This window comes from Camarhynchus parvulus, chromosome 6 (genome assembly GCF_901933205.1).
Source record: "Camarhynchus parvulus chromosome 6, STF_HiC, whole genome shotgun sequence".
Classification (NCBI taxonomy): domain Eukaryota; kingdom Metazoa; phylum Chordata; class Aves; order Passeriformes; family Thraupidae; genus Camarhynchus; species Camarhynchus parvulus.
This window is the reverse complement of record NC_044576.1, coordinates 16,765,412-16,781,354: the sequence shown is the minus strand read 5'-3', so window position 1 is coordinate 16,781,354 and position 15,943 is coordinate 16,765,412. Positions and strand designations below refer to the sequence as shown.

Sequence of the window (15,943 nt, the reverse complement as noted above, 5' to 3'; positions counted from 1 at the left end):
TAATTCTCGACTCAAGTATCCCTAAGGAGTGTTTTGCCCTGCAAAACAGAATGCAGTTTTAAGGTCCCATAGCTCATAAAAAACACTTGAAAACCCTTCTGAGATAAAGCATAGCTGACTATAATTTAAAAGCAAGCATTTCTGCAATGAGAAGAGAAGGTGCCAGCTAACAAAAGCTATGGGGAATGTTGACTGTTCAGCACCTCCAAAGGAGTCATAAATATTTAGGTGCAAATAAAACTATGTCCTAGCATTCAATCCTATCATTTCCTTGAACATACCCTTATAAAAACCCCTACACAAAAACCAAGCTAACAGTCCCTTTAGAATTTGGCGTTTAAAATCTGTACAGATGGAAAAACCGTGAATCACTGTCTTTATATACCTGCTTCTCTTAAAGCACAAAACTAGAAGTTCTGAGAGGGTGCTGGGAGCAGAGCACAGCACCCAGTTAATAGGAAGCACCTCGAGTGGCCCAAGCCTTCAGCCTTCTGTGATCACCCACTCCTGCAACTGAACAGTGGGGTTAAGGCATAGCATGGCAGAGTTGAGAGAAGATTCGCTGTAAATTAGTACAAAAGGTACTGTCTCCTCCAGCAACAAGAGGAAAAAACCTTTATGTTAGAGTGTAGCTGGACAAATTTAGGAGCTTAATATAACTGTATGTGTAACTTTTCCAAGCAAACTGTTGCTGAAGCTATAGGAGGTCCAAGACCAATGGTTTGCAGTAAAACAGGCAGATGTCATGGGTCTGATGTAACTCCAGGCCAGGTGGATGAACTCAGGCCATAAAGGAACAATTATGGGCACGTGTGTACTTGTATCAAAGCAGACCTGGCCAGAGCTGAACTTGCTCAGTAGCCTTTTCATACTGCTGCTGTCCACGCAGTTCTGCTGTCAGTTTCAAGCTACACACTGCAATGCTCTGTGCCTTATAAGTGCTTCCTACTGGTTACTTCACTCGAGAGGGCATCTAGACCTGGAAGAGATCAAAGTCAACTCCCACTAAGGGCAGACACAGTACACGACTCCCAAGGACTGGCACTTGCCAATCTGTTTCTGCCTGTCATTTTACACTATACAGTGACACTCCAGTTCCATTCCCAGCAGCACCTTGCATTAAATGCCTTGGTTACAGGCAGTATTGCCTACATAAACAGGCACAGGTGAGGAATGTTTGTGCACAAGATACATAAATGACCAGCAATCCTAGGTCTGCACTCATAATTTTGCCCCATAGACGCTATCCCGTTCAGAAAAATGGCAAAGGTCACTCCATTTGATTAGCTGTAATTCAGCCTTCTCAAACCAACAGAAGAAAACTAGCACAGTAGGTGTCATTGATATATTTCATTGCAGTTAGCAGCTGAGCATTGAAGAACAAGTGTTAACACATGCCAGTGAACACTAGACAAGAATTCTTCCCCAGGAGAACTGACGGAGATGTAGCACTTGAACAACTTTCAAATTTCATAGTGTATCACTGCTGGTGGCTCTTTATTGGGATCTCCTCCTCTCTCCAGATACAGGTCATTGAAGGGATATTGCTTCGGTCCCTGCAAGGAGAGACAGTGGCAAATTCACCAAGCAAATTAAGGGGTAAGAGGGAAATGTCTCATCCCATCCCACCCCTACCCAAATGAAGGCTTGTAATTTATGACCCAAATTTCTACTTCTTAAGTGCTTCAGCTAGAATACTAGAGTATGAGGAAAGTAAATTCAGAAATATAGGGTTCCTTGCATAATTTTTTTTTAACAGAAACATCAAGGCGGTCTTGCTTTTAATCTTAATCAACATTTTATCTCACAGCATGAGGATAACATATTGCAAAAGCTGCCCGTGTATTCAGACACATTTTTTAATAGTACATTTCCCAAATGATACAGCTCATGAGATATAATCAAAAACACAGGGCAAGAGAAGACTTAAAGCATCTCACTTGAGTAGATGCACACAGGGAAGGAGAATACCTAGACCAAAGATTGGATACTGTATGAAGCATAGCTCAAATTAGTTCCCTGCGAACAGGAACTGCACACTATGAAGCAGCATCTGTGAGCTGAGCCAGGCCAGCCAAGAGAACAAGTCAGGCTAGATGAGCCCACAGGACATCCCTTGGCCCATCCACTGCCAGCAGTAATTCTGCATTCACACCCATCACTCATCTTCAGCAAAACCACTCTTATGGGCATTGGCAATGACAAGAAATACAGCTACTTTTTCTCCCTTTAACTCCAGGTTTCACTCACCACAGGCCTGTAGGATGGGTAGATCTCTCCAAGACCAAACATGATCAGCATTACGCTCAAAAAGAGAAGGAAGTGTTTGCTCATGGTGTGCCAGGGAACGACAGTGGGGGACGTATCAACCCGGTTCCGAATGTACATGTCAAAATCCCAGTGCATCTAAAGAACAAAGGAAAACAACTGCACATTTACCAACAGTGGTCAAGCCGCTTCTCTCAAGGGAAGCAGCACATTACAGCATTCACAAAACTGCAAGAAGCTGCACTAAAAGGACTTTATTCAAATGGTGGCTTCTTTGCTAAACAATTCTGAACCAGGCTCTCATACTGAGTCCTATCAGGCAAACAAAATTACTCCTGCAGGGAAAGTTACGTTTGTTAAGTCTCCCTTCTGATATGTAATAAGTTAACTGTCCTAAGTACTTTTACAGTATTTACCCAGATGGCCAAAGCCTAATTTTGCCTTGAACTGACTGTCCCTGCTTGCACAGGCAACACACAACGGCACTGGTGATGAAATTACACAAAGGATTCACCATGAAGCACTAACAAGAGGTGCATGTTATAATTTAGTAACAGGAGCATTGGTAAGCAACTTGAGAAGTGGAACTGGTGTTCCTACCGGCTCTCCCCAGTTGTGCCTCATGTCTGGCTGGTCCCACTGGTACCAGGGGTCCCTCTCATATTGAGACTTATTAGGGAGCATGGGATAGTCTCCATACCTATGAGAAACAAACAAAAGACGAAACATAAAGAAATCTGTACTAATTTAGATATAATTTGTAAGAGACAGTATAAGACAGGCCTAAGGAAATAGTATTAAATACTACTTTGTTCTTATAGCTTTTATGCATATAGATTTTTGAAATGCATTAAAACAACTAGCACAACAATAATTACCTTGACACCAGTCACCATAACAAATGGCATTCCCCAAACTGGCCTTATTGGGCTCTATTAGATGAAAGAAAATGCAAGCTGAACCAAAATATGGAAACCTAGTTGTCTTGGCACATGTCAAAGTATTCCCCAACATTTAAACATCTCCTGAAACCTTTATTCTAGACATGGCTTTCAGTTCATCCCACTTAGCCTTGTAGTACAGCAGCATATGGAGTCTCTCAAGTTTCTCTCGTGTTTTATTCACACAACCCTCTAACTCATTCCATTCGTTCCTATTTTAAAACACTGAAGTGTCTTAAAATCTCTAAGCTCACAGTACAGCAAAGGCAGGCATTCACCAGGAGCTACGAGCCTGCAGCACGTCCCCACAAAGCCAGGAGCTACTGGCCCCGGCCCGCTCCCGGCTGCGGAACAACGGCACCGCACAGCTCACCCCATGCCATCGTCGGGGTAGGGCTGGTAGTCCTCCACCCGCATGTTGTATTTCTTCGCAGCGGCGGCCCGCTCCTCCGGAGTCCGCGGATACGGCCCAGGCATCATGTCCTTGGACATCTCCGAGGCTGCGGGACAGGAACGCGGCAGAGTGGGCACGGGCCCCGCCGCCAGCCGCAGCCGGCCCGGGGAGGTCGCGACGCCCTCCCGCCCCGGCCCCGCAACCACCGGCCCGTCGCCCCAGACACCCCAACCCCGCCGCCGGCCCCTCGCTCCAGCCTCCGCCCCCCTGCTCACCCGCCCGCGCCCCCGAAGGCGCCGCCAAGGCGGCCCGGGCCGCCCTGAGCCCGGCGGCCGCCCGGGGCCAGAGGACACCGCGGAGAGCGCCCGCCGCCATCACCCCCAGCGCGCAGGCGCGGCCGCGGGAGGCACGGGGCGGGGCAGGGCCGGCCCCAGCGCATCGGGGCGGGGGCGGGGGCGGGGCCCGGGGCGGGGCCGCTGCCGGTGCGGGTACCGGCCCCGCCGGGCCAGGAGTTAACCGGCCGCGGGTGTAATGCTGACACGAGGGCAATGGACGGAAAAGGCAGCGGTGCCATGTTTCGCTTTGTCTGTCACTGTCTGACAACGCGGGGCAGCGGGAATGTATGGCAGGAACTGCCTTCCAGACGCGGGGAGCCTCCCGCGGATCGATGCTCCATCGGATCGATGCCGTGCCCGGCGGCGTTATGCAAATCGCCTTCTTTGTATCACTATCAATATTATTAAAGTCAATACCCAAATGTAATCGTCTTATCTCCATGGAGCCAGAGGAAGGTGGACAGAAGAAATGGCATGTTAATTTAGCAATGTGATTCTTCAAATGTAAGCAATGTATTATTGTAAATAAAATCAATATGAGCATTAAAGGATTTTGCAGTTTACTTCATTATGTAAACTCTGTGGTAGTTGAACTCATTTTCCTTCAGTTATTCACATCAGCCATAATGGGTAATGTCTCTGTAACGATTTACATTATAAAGCTTTGGGGTAATGTCTCTGTAACGATTTACATTATAAAGCTTTGCAGCTCAAAAACTATCACAGACAGTTTGTCATTAAAGCCATTCCTTCTAATAACAACATTAATTTTAAACCTAATAATTGAATGAAGATAGTGATGAACTATAAAACTATATCTGAGATACAGTACGTCTGAGATGGGGGCTTTGTTGCAGATAAAGGACAGGATCTTTTCACTTATCCGAAATAAAGCCTATTGATATCATTTTAGGGATGGTATCTTAATTCAGCCAGCTCTCTTACAAATGAGTATGCAGTGAAGTTACTCAGTAATCTAATAAAGTTCTTAACTCAGAGCCCAGCGTTCTAGTGCAGATGCTGCTGCTGTTTTCCATGGAGCAGCATTTGGAGCCTGTCCCACCTCTGCAGCCCAGAGAGCTGTGGGGACAGCAGTGTGGGGATAGCACTGGCAGTGCTATCCACTGACTTGGGCTCAGGCTTGGATTGTGGTCAACTGCTTCTTACATCAGCTCTTCACCACTGGGTATTTATTTTCTGAATTATGTTTGAGTTTTTCACAGCTGTGTTTCAAGTTTCCTAAGCACCCAAATATATTTGCAAATACACTGTAAAAAATGTTGTTAACCTGTACAGCAGAAATGCTGTAGATTTAAAATGTGAGAGGACATTCATTTTCCCAGAAACTAAGTATATTAATAAATTTTGGAAGGACAAAGGGAAATTGCATTATTCTCATGAAGGCAAAGTTCTGTGCAGGCAGAACAAATCCCAGCTACTGTAAGATGAAAACCACTGTATGCCTGAGACCAAAATATTCTCCAGAGCTGATGCCTAATGTGGCGCACATTCATGGGAAATAGCGATCATCATTCTTGCTGTTTGCAGATTAAAAGCCAAATGTAGACTTTGTCTCAATAAACATACAAGAAAATAATTCAACAGCTCCCGCTTCAGTCACACAGTTCATGAAATCCTGCTAAAATGATGTAGCCGCCACCACAGGCTGGGTGTTAGTTGCGCCAGGCAGTGCTATATTGTTTTTTGTAGCCAGGTTAATTACAGAGCTGGATTTCAGGCGCAGAGCTCCGCAGCGCATTTCCCGCATTTCCCGGGCAGAGGCAGCGGGCGCTGCTGTTTCCGTGGGGCAATGGAAATGCCCGAGGGCAGCGCTGGCGCCCGCTCCGCCGCCTTTCGGGGGAAGAGGAGGCAGGGGGCCCGGCCAGGAGGCTGCAGAGCCGATCCAGCTGTTTTCTGCAGCGGGTCCTGCCCTGGGGCGCGCCCAGCGGGGCCCGGGAGCCTCGGGAAGTGACCCGGGTCAGGGGCAGCGGAGCCCCTCCAGCCTCCGCCCGCGCGGGGGCGCTGCCGCCGCCGGCGCCCCCTCTCTCCTCCCTCTCCATGTCCTCTGCCCTCCGCCTCTGCCCTCTGCTTCCGGCGTTGCCATGGGTGCGCAGCTTCCGCTTCCGCCTTCCTCGGGACGGGCTCTCTGGTGGAGGCGGCGATGGCGGCGGCCTCGTCGTCCTCCTCCTCCTCTTCCTCTTCTTCTTCCTCCTCCTCCTCCTCTTCCTCCTGCTCCTCCTCGGCGGCCGCCGCGGGTTGCCGGGAGGGCTCGGCGGTGGCGGCAGGGCCCGGCTGGAGCGACTCCCAGTTCCGCCGCTACTCGTTCGAGACGCGGCCCATCCCGCGGCTCAGCCACAGCGACCCCCGCGCCGAGGAGCTCATCGAGAACGAGGTGAGGGGGTCCCGGGCGCAGTCACCGCCTCGTCCCGGCCCTGTCCGTCCTGGGCACCGCGCGGGCTCTGCTGTAGCCGCTGTCCCGTTCCTCTTTGCCGTAGTGGACGTTTTTCTTGGGTGCTACAGCGTTGAGTTGTGAGATTGGCAGGAAACGCTTGTTTTAAGTCCTTTGTTATCGGGATGGAAGTTGTGGGAACGTTGTGTAAACCCCTGGGCACATACTGGTGGTTTTTTAAGTGCCAGACCACAGATGCAAAGGTTCCTTTGCAGTGGTGGCTCTCGTATTGGTTCTGTACCAGCTCAGTCTCCTTTTCGTAGGTTTCGTAGTTGGGTTTTTTAAGGAAAGTCTGCAAAAAGTTGTGTATACGCAGCTTGGGAACACAGTGCTGCCTTGGTTAAGTTGCTTACTACTGGTAGGTGAGGTAGGTGATGTACTTTGTCTTCCTTTTGTAAAGGCTCTTTTTTTGCTGTAGAAGACATGGTCAGTTTTTTTATGGGGGTTATTTGCAGTCCTCTGCAAAGAGAGATGAACTCTGTTTCTGGATTCAGAGGGATCTTTTTGCTGGCACTTACTCCTTCACAGCTGAGGCTGGAAGTGACCAGCCAGAATCCACTGTGTCTCCTGGCTACGTGGCAGGACCAAGCAGGCCCAGAAGTGTTGCCAGCTAGTGTTTGTCTAACCTTGCTGATAGAGACTGGCTAAGTAGATAGTGCAATCTGTTGTCCCATTGCTACCAGGAGCTTACTGTAGCCCCAGGCCACCCCTTTCTTAGAATTTCCTATCATGTCTTGCTTGGTTTTCTCCCCAGAACAAATATATGATTACTTCAAATGCCTTTTCCAATTCCCCATTTTGAAAGGGAGTTTTTGTGGGTGCAATAATGAATGTGTTTGTTCTTAAGTTCAAGAGGTCTTTGAATCAATAAACTTCCTGTTTCTCTCCAGGAGCCAGTGGTGCTGACAGATACAAATCTGGTTTATCCTGCTCTGAAATGGGACCTGGACTACCTCCAGGAAAACATTGGCAATGGGGACTTCTCAGTGTATAGTGCCAGCACACACAAGTTTTTGTACTATGATGAGAAAAAAATGGCCAATTTTAAGAACTTCAAACCCAAGTCAAGTAGGGAAGAAATGAAGTTTGCCGAGTTTGTGAACAGACTCAAAGAAATACAACAAAAAGGGAGTGCTGAGAGGTAAGTGATAAGTGGAGTGTGGAGGTTTCTTTGTTTCTTCAGACCTAAGTAGGAGCTAAGTTCTCTTCAGTGGGTGTTGATGATTAAAGTGTCATGAACTTTTTGGAATTTTTATTTGTTTCTTGTTAAGAATCCTGCTTTTTCTGCAGGGCTTCTAGTTGACAACAGCCTTGTTACCTTATTAGAAAAGTCAAACCAAACAAACTGTTCACACTGGCTGTGGGAATTTATTTATTTTTTCCTCCTCTGCGTGAGGCAGGGTTTGTATAGAGAAAGTATTAAGCTTTACTTTTTTCTGGCAGACTGTGGTATTGGTAGAGAAGCTTGTTGTTTGATGTAAAGGTATAGGCTGTGGCATTCAGGCTTTCCCACAGAATCCCAAGGCAGCTGGAGCTAACCCTTTTTGGGAATACAGGCCGGGTTGTGCATGTGCTGTGTACTGGGGGTGATGGCCTGTGCCACTAACAGAGCTGTGGGTCACTGAGAGGAGCTTCAACTGGACATGGAATATAACTGTCAGCAGCTGTACTTAAACCATTAGTGTTTTCAGTCACAGCCCTCTAAAAGGAATTACAGACGCTGATTGTGTCTTAATTGGAGGCAACGCCACCCATTTGTCATCTGTGCCTTTTTCTTCTTTTTAGCTTTGGGTGTGCTTTTTCCAAGAGAAAAGTCAGTCCTTGCTCTTGGAAATGCGTTTTCTTCCAGCATTGCAGACAGCAGTCTGTAATACTGTGATTGTTGGTACAGATGTTAGATTCCTCTGATCCTCTATGTTTAAATGTAAACATGGCTTTAAGTAACTTGATACTGAAATGTGCAGGCTCTCCTGAGACCTCTTTTTCCCTCATGTAGTTTTGCTAGAAGACATAACTGACATTGCAGGTGAGTTAGAGGGGTGGCATTCATCTAGGGATTTATTTGATAATGGCCAGTCTGTTTAGAGTTTCCTCCTCCTGCCCTGCGAGAGGGTTGTTCTTCCTTAAAATTATGTTTTTCCCTTGTAATTGTTCAAGTTGAACTAAGATCTGTTCTCTTGTGTACTGGGAAACCTTACAGCAAAGTTTGCAGACTTTTTGAAACTGTTTCCTTCCACAGGTGCTGAAGCTGTGTAGTGATAGAACAGAATCTCTAGGAAGTACTTCTCTGTTTTGAAATCTTTCTGAAGAGACAGAGTATATGTGTGCTCATGACAAAGTTTAATACTTGGTTCCTGCTTTCTCTCTTGGACAATTCAGGCTATATCTACAGCAAACATTGAATGACACAGTTGGAAGGAAGATTGTAGTGGATTTCCTTGGCTTCAACTGGAACTGGATTAACAAGCAGCAAGGGAAACGTGGCTGGGGTCAACTGACTTCTAACCTGCTTCTTATTGGCATGGAAGGTAAATAGCTTCCTCAGACTGAAGGAGAAAGGGAGAAGATTGCATCAGCAGTTCTGTATTTCAGTTCCAGAAGGTCTTTCAAATGGATTTTCCCCTAGATCTGTGTGTTTCTTCAGAGGAGGTAGTGTAAAGCTTTGTGCTGGGAGGAGACTGTTGTCACACCTTAACTTGGGAAACAAGGAAAGGAATAGTCTGTATTTTACCAGGGATGTACTGTGAATGCCTGAATGTCATGTGCTCATGGAAAGGCTGTGTGTGATGCTGGTGGGACTGTGTTTCTAGTAACTGCTAATCATATCCTGGGATCTGTTTACTGTTTGCATGCTTCAGGCACTGTAGATTTAAAAAGCTCAAAGCCTGCAGATTCAAAGTGCAGAAAGGTTTGCAACTTGAACAGTGTTAAGACTTCTAGGCTTTTCTGAGTATGTCCAATGTCTGCCCAGAAGGAAATCTGGTTATTTCGTGAAAACTTTTTTCTTATTTGAGCTAGTACACTGTGAGGAGGAATTCTCTTTTGATTAAGACCTGGTTTTTTTTTCTATTGAAAGCCTATAGGACAGTGGGAAACTTGAAGATGGATAAATTCTAAAAGTATTTGGATAGAATAGAGTTCCAAATTCATGTGGAGCCTGACTAAGAGGCAAGTGCCTTAGAAGACAGAGGAACCACTAGGCTGTTGATAAGGAGAACATTCTTTTAGAAAGTAATCTCAATAACTGGGGAAGAAATGTACACTGTTCTGTGAAGTGGGAGAGCCTATAATTAATGTGGCCAACATATCAAATTATAGTTGTTCAGTTACACAACCTGGATGGTTTTTTCCTCTTTGCACCAAGTCAATCTCAACCTACAGTAGTTTGTCTTTGCCACTTGTTTAACTAGCTGAGAGAACATAATATAAAATCAGTGGACCAACACTTCCTTACAGGCTATATAGTCACTAAAATTCTACTAACAGGTTAGCACAAGAACCAAGGAATTGTCTCGAACCAGCATGTGCTAGAAAAAGGAATGTCTTTAGAGTAGCATGTGTGCTGCTCTGTTGATCTATGTAATGAAGTTATGGGGTTAACTGTTATCTTAATTCTTGCAGGCCAAGAGAGTAATATCTGAATTGGCAAACAGCCTGAAAAACCGTTTTTTGTGAGGAGTACAGTTGTGAGGAGTACAAAACAACCCACTGTATTTAAAGATTTGATTAAACTTAAGATCTAGTGGCAACAGTCAAGCACTGTTAATCAGACTTGAGCGGGTGCTATTGGGAGCTCCATTGACAGAGATTGTTTACTTGTTTTCTTGAAAAACTTCTGGGACTTTTTTTCAAATCCAACCACTGAACTCCTTTTCTCTAGACTAATAATCTTTGACAGTCTGTTCTACAACTTGTCATTTAAACTAAGTGTTTTATGAAAAAGCTTCCTGTCAACATTCAGCATCTGCTGTTCATTGGAACAAGCTGGAAATCCTAATCCTGTAGAGCATAAGTTGCTGAGTATGGATTTAGAATGGAAATTAAGTGGAGTAGCAGCTCCTCGATAAAGGCTGATGATAGGGGTTTGTAACATTCCTATTGTCATTTTCCTTGTTTAGTTTCTGAATATGTGGGAGTATATTTTCTGTCTTCAGCGAGGAACATAACTTGCATCTCTTTCATACCTGAGAGTGTCTTGATTTTCTTTTCTCTCTGTGTAGGGAATGTGACACCAGCCCATTATGACGAGCAACAGAACTTCTTTGCTCAGATTAAGGGTTACAAGAGGTGTATCCTGTTTCCTCCTGATCAGTTTGAATGCCTCTACCCTTATCCTGTGCACCATCCATGTGACAGACAGAGCCAGGTGAGAGTTGGAGATCTGTTCTCTGTTCCAATGCAAAAATGTGCATTTGTAAAGATGCTAGGTGGGAGGAAGCTGCACTGGAGTTAAAGCTGCAAAATACTTGCTGAGCTTTTGCAAAACCTCTGCTCAGTTTTCAACAGCATTGGGGAATGCATTGGTGGTTTTCTGTTTGTGTCTGGTTCCAGCTCAGAAGTGCTAGAGCCATAAAAACCTTCTTACTGATACACAATGGGTCTGCAGTTGCTACCTCCTCTGTTCTGTTTCATTGATCACTGGTCAAACACAGATTTGTTGACAGACAAATTGCAAGATTCCTACCTATATGGTACTTGGAGGGTACTGCAGGACCTCACAATAAAGTTAAGATACAAATGGAAATGTAAAAGCCATGTAAGGAAGACCAAGATGATTTGACACTGAGAGCCAATAATGAGGATTGTCATTGCAGGAAATTCTTCTGAGTTTCTTAATGTTTTCTCCTATTAGGTGGACTTTGACAATCCTGACTATGAGAAGTTTCCAAACTTCCGGAATGTGGTTGGCTATGAGACGGTGGTGGGTCCTGGGGACGTGCTGTACATACCTATGTACTGGTAAGAAGGATGGCAGGACTGCACTGTGATAAAAAACAGGTTTAAAATGTTTTCTACTTAGTGTTGGGTTGATTCTTAAGAGTATTTTGTTTTTACTTCTCCAGCAACTGTGATATTTTCTGTGATATCTTGGGCCAGTACGCTTCGCAATTCCTGTCTGTTGGATGGGAATAGTAATTCTCCCTAACACCACTTTAATTGTACATGTACTCACTAACATGTGTGAGAAAAGGATCTATATTTAAATAAGGAGAGCTTTCCAGAAGTTTTGAGGTCTTGATGCAGGAGGTATACCAGGCTTGTCTAGTGCTGTATGAACTCATCACCCAAGGTATTTCACTATAAGCTACAGCAATAGTTTCTTTTCTTTTTTTTATGTGATTTCCATGCAGGTGGCACCACATTGAGTCTCTCCTGAATGGGGGGATTACCATCACTGTGAACTTCTGGTACAAGGTGAGTACAAGCACAGCTTGGATAGCTCCATCTCAGAGGATTTTTTCAGGTAGAGATGTACTGGCACACATTGTTGATATGAGAGCTTCGTGGCACCAAGTCCTTTGCTTCTGGAAGCTACTTTTTCCTCTTCAGAGTTGTGTGTGTGAAGAACTGGGTGACTGGGGTACAGGTGAATAAGCTGCTAATACAGGAAGCATGCCAATGAGCTTTTTTTGATATTTCAGGGTGCCCCAACCCCAAAGAGAATTGAGTATCCCTTAAAGGCTCATCAGAAAGTGGCGATAATGAGGAACATTGAGAAGATGCTGGGAGAAGCCTTAGGAAATCCACAAGAGGTATGGAAAGAACCATGTGGTCACTGCTCTTGAAATCATTAAGGCATAATGCAAAACTTGAGGTGACAGCTACTTGGCTCTCTAGGTGCCACAGTGAGGGTGGGAGAGCAGGATTGCTCTTTTGCTGATTCTTCCTGCAGTCTTCAGAAGGTCATTTGCTTACAAAAACGCAAGCTCTTAAAATTATAATTCTGGAAAGGACCACTACAAACAATGAAGTAGTTGTTCTTGTATGTGGGAAAAAAGTGTACTTTGACTTTTGGCACTTCCAGGAAAGTGTTGTTCCCAAAACTCCTTAGTCTTCTGTGCAGCAATGATACCCATTATTTGCAGAAAAAATTGAAACTGTTTCACCTGTTGAATCCAAGTCTCTTAAATTACAGAAATCTCCTCTATTAAGTCATGCGCTTCATCTTTAACATGTCTCTTGCTTATCTCTGAATTCTTTGCAGTCTTAACTATCTGGTATATCAAAAAACCCCCTCTGAGGTACTAAGTCTAAAAAGACTGAGGTACTAAGAGTATGCCTTTGAAGATCTGATGATCTGAAAGTGGAAATGCAGGTCAAGGATAGAAATGCTTTTCTGGTCTGTAATCCTTACCACTGTGCAGAAACTCCTCTTTAGCCTTTCCCCTGAGATTATTTTACTGCCATGGCATTCTGAACTTCCTTCAAAGATTAGGCAGTCCTGAGATGTGGGAGTGGTCTTGACTGGAAAAAAAACCACCTTAGCAAAATCATCAGTTGTAGCTCCCCCTCTTACTGACCCCAGGGACCAGAGAGGATTCAATGAGTGAGAATGTTCCTTCTCTCCCTGAAAAAAGCAACCCTTGATTCCCTTTAATAGCATCTACTTAGAAATCACAAAGATTAGGTGGGAAGTGAAAATGTTTCAGGCATGTTTCCACTCTGGATGGAAGGTTTTGGTGTCACCTGAAGTCAAGTGTTGACAGAGAACTCTGCAGTTTCGGTAGGGTATTTTAAGAATGTGTTTGTGTGTGCCCCAGTGTTTTTCTAGAAAATGCTTTGAAAGTGATTAGGTATATCTTGGGCTCTGTGATATGGAGGGAGCAGGCTCTGTGCTGCCATTTCTGTGTAACTGTCCTGGCTAATGACCTGTTTTTGCTTTGAACAGGTGGGTCCCTTGTTGAATATGATGATTAAGGGCCGGTATGACTAATGCCTGATTGATGTTGGAGCTGCTTTGTTCACAAGCAATGGAAGATACTGAGCGCTAGTATTGCACGCAGCACTTAACAGACTGATGGGTTTCCTGGCCTGTCCTGGCCCCACTACAATAAAGGGGCTACTGGAACTGCAAAACCATTAGTACCCTATTCATCCTCCACTCTCATCTAACTGAACCTCCCAAGAAAGAGTCTGCACTTACTGGAAGCTGGATTCATGCTCACTAACTTGTTTATTTTCTTCCCTCTGCCCTGTTTGCCACAACAAGGAGCATGGCTTCTGGCACTTGGATATGTTACTTCAGGATTTTCAGGCATATGAAGAAGAGCTTGGAGGATAACCAGGAGCAATATTGTTGCCTCAGTCTGATGGGGTTTGGGCCTCTTGGCTGGGTTTGTGTATTGGTGGCGGCAGTGGATATAAGGTGGGGAATGTTAGGTTTCACAGTCCTCTGTTGTTAGAGGACCTGTCCCTGCTCAACTCTGGCACCTTTTTGTATTAATGGAAATGAACACGTGAGATGGCCTGTGTGTATTGAGCAACTGGACAATTGATTCAGTTCCTTCAACCTAAGACATCTATGCTTTGGATGTAGTACAGGGTAGAGATCAGAATGAAGTTATCTAGTGTGTGAGCACCAAATCCTATGCTGTCCAAATAACATCTGTCTTGTATGAGTCTAGATAAATCTCCTTTTCTGACAGCTTTTTCTGGGGAGTGAAGGCTTCTCTCCTGCTCTTTTGAAGCTGCAGTATGGTTAAAAGGGGATGTAGCATTATGAAGGGAGATGCATAAATGCCAGGGCATTCTCCAAGTCTTGAATGGTTAAGCCACATTTTTAAATTAAATTTCCAAGGGATGCTGAGCTCAGCTGTCAAAACACAGTGTCAGATAGGTACAGAGCCTCACTTCTCCCCAGTAGGGTGCTGGCTCCTGAGACTAGCACAGGAAAGTGCCCTTTTTACTGAAACTGCAAGAACTCAAGTGTGTGTGGCTGTGCACAGGTGCACACGTTTGTGTGATTTTGTGTGGCTCCTGTCCATCAGTTAAATCCATGCCAGTGTGTGGTTCTCTTCCTTGTACAGTCATGTGAAAGAGTTCAGGGCTTTTTGTTTAAATGTGATTAAGTTTATCCTGATTGTTTTTGTGTTCCGGGACTTGACATGGCAGACTGGGAAGTGACAAGACCAGAGCACAGGAACCAGATAAGCCTCTGTCTGAGTCCTCAGTAATCACTCTGAAAAATAACATTGCTTTCCTCCTTCTCCTCTTCCATGCAGAAGCCTTGGGCTCTTGTGGAAGCTGGCTTTTTATTCCCTGAGGTGTGCTGCACTGCTGTCCCTGGTTTGCAGGGTGATGCAAAGATCTTGTACTTGTGATGCGGTTGTAATGGGTTCCAAAAGCTAGAGGTGGGAGAGGCTGTTTCATAGCCCATGTATCTCATCCCAGAAAGTGTAGAACTTGTTTTGTTGAGACTTCCCAGTGTTTCCCCTGGGCTTGTTCTGATGTGGGTTCTGATAAAAGCGTAACATGCTACTTGAGAAGTGCTCCATCTTTGGTCTCAGGTCCCATCTTTTGCTGGGACAGTTCATGCACCACTTGCAGTGGGCTTGTCTTTCACAAAAGTGAAAGGCTTCTCAAACAGGAGGAAACAGGAGGTCCTGAGGCAAGTTTTCTGGCTGCTTTACTGGTCAGAATAAATGAAGTTTAATTGGCAGCTACAGGGTCCTTGTTCAAGAAATGTGTGTCACTGAGTAGTCTGACTGCCATGTTGCAGGCTCTCCAGAGCTATGGTTAGATCCAGACGAAGGTCACTCAGCTGGATGCTTATCAATGCTCAGCCTTTGGACAAGTGGGGAAGAACCTTCTGACTGGCCAAAAGCAAGGCCTTCCCAGGAATCTTGGGCATATGCCCTTTGTTGAAAGATGCTCAAATTAAATCCCATTTCTGTGCTATTTATTCAGCACATGGTAGTCTTCAGTACTGCTTGTTAGACACCATCAACTCTTGAAGCTCAGGGTGGGAGTTCATATCCCATGTGGAGAGAGAATGGTACTTACAGAACTTTTAGGATCCTTTTTTTTTTCCTTTTATTTGCCAAAGGTCTAACTTTTAAAGTGTCTGAACAGGTTTTGCTGCACTTGACTTTGTGAAAGCTCATTTACAATGCACTGATGGACTGACTCCCTCCCCCTTCCCTTTTCACCTTGTGCTTTCAATGCCCCTTGCCATGGTATTGGGAAGCTGTGTGTTCTCTGCTAGGGGTGTGTGTGCAGGGGGTGGGGTGTGACAAACACATGGTACCTTCTGAAGTGTAGTTCTTAAATACAACCAATGTTGAACAACAGAATGGTGTGGCTTTTATTTTGTGAGTGTCTTGTAGAAGAGCTCTATAAGGATGTGTGTCTAAATCTACTTTTCAGTCTGACAACTCCACTTGTGTTCTTCACTGGTGAAGGCTGTTGGTCTCCAGAACTGCCTTCAAAACAGCAATACCAATTGCATTATTATGTGTCTTCACAACTTTCTCCATACTACTTCCAGAAGGCTGGAAGGAAAGCTGGGAATAAGATGGTGAGCTTGTACCCTGTCAACAAGAAGTGTTGGTGCGCA

The 15,943-nt window shown here is 45.1% G+C and overlaps 2 protein-coding genes across 2 annotated transcripts; one reads left to right on the top strand and one right to left on the bottom strand.

Annotated features, from left to right (window-relative positions):
• Positions 1–102: 102 nt before the first annotated feature.
• NDUFB8 (NADH:ubiquinone oxidoreductase subunit B8) lies at positions 103–3,998 on the bottom strand. The gene is made up of 5 exons (XM_030951133.1): positions 3,879–3,998; positions 3,583–3,709; positions 2,869–2,968; positions 2,251–2,406; positions 103–1,556 (listed from the first exon to the last, which is right to left on the bottom strand). The coding sequence occupies exons 1-5, from the start codon at positions 3,976–3,978 to the stop codon at positions 1,464–1,466; spliced, it is 576 nt and encodes a 191-aa protein (XP_030806993.1). The 5' UTR covers positions 3,979–3,998; the 3' UTR covers positions 103–1,463.
• Positions 3,999–6,070: 2,072 nt separating this feature from the next.
• On the top strand, positions 6,071–15,677 carry HIF1AN (hypoxia inducible factor 1 subunit alpha inhibitor). Its single transcript, XM_030951605.1, has 8 exons — positions 6,071–6,330; positions 7,278–7,528; positions 8,767–8,915; positions 10,608–10,753; positions 11,240–11,346; positions 11,739–11,802; positions 12,030–12,140; positions 13,277–15,677. Exons 1-8 carry the CDS (start codon positions 6,100–6,102, stop codon positions 13,319–13,321), a joined length of 1,104 nt encoding a protein of 367 aa, XP_030807465.1. The 5' UTR covers positions 6,071–6,099; the 3' UTR covers positions 13,322–15,677.
• Positions 15,678–15,943: the final 266 nt, after the last annotated feature.

Coding starts and splice junctions, on each gene's coding strand:
- HIF1AN (XM_030951605.1), top strand. CDS start 6,100: ATGGCGGCGGCCTCGTCGTCCTCCTCCTCCTCTTCCTCTTCTTCTTCC. Junction 6,331..7,277: donor AGGAGCTCATCGAGAACGAG/GTGAGGGGGTCC, acceptor GTTTCTCTCCAG/GAGCCAGTGGTGCTGACAGA. Junction 10,754..11,239: donor CATGTGACAGACAGAGCCAG/GTGAGAGTTGGA, acceptor TTCTCCTATTAG/GTGGACTTTGACAATCCTGA.
- NDUFB8 (XM_030951133.1), bottom strand. CDS start 3,978: ATGGCGGCGGGCGCTCTCCGCGGTGTCCTCTGGCCCCGGGCGGCCGCC. Junction 3,710..3,878: donor GCCTTCGGGGGCGCGGGCGG/GTGAGCAGGGGG, acceptor CCTGTCCCGCAG/CCTCGGAGATGTCCAAGGAC. Junction 1,557..2,250: donor ACCCATCCTACAGGCCTGTG/GTGAGTGAAACC, acceptor CTCTCCTTGCAG/GGACCGAAGCAATATCCCTT.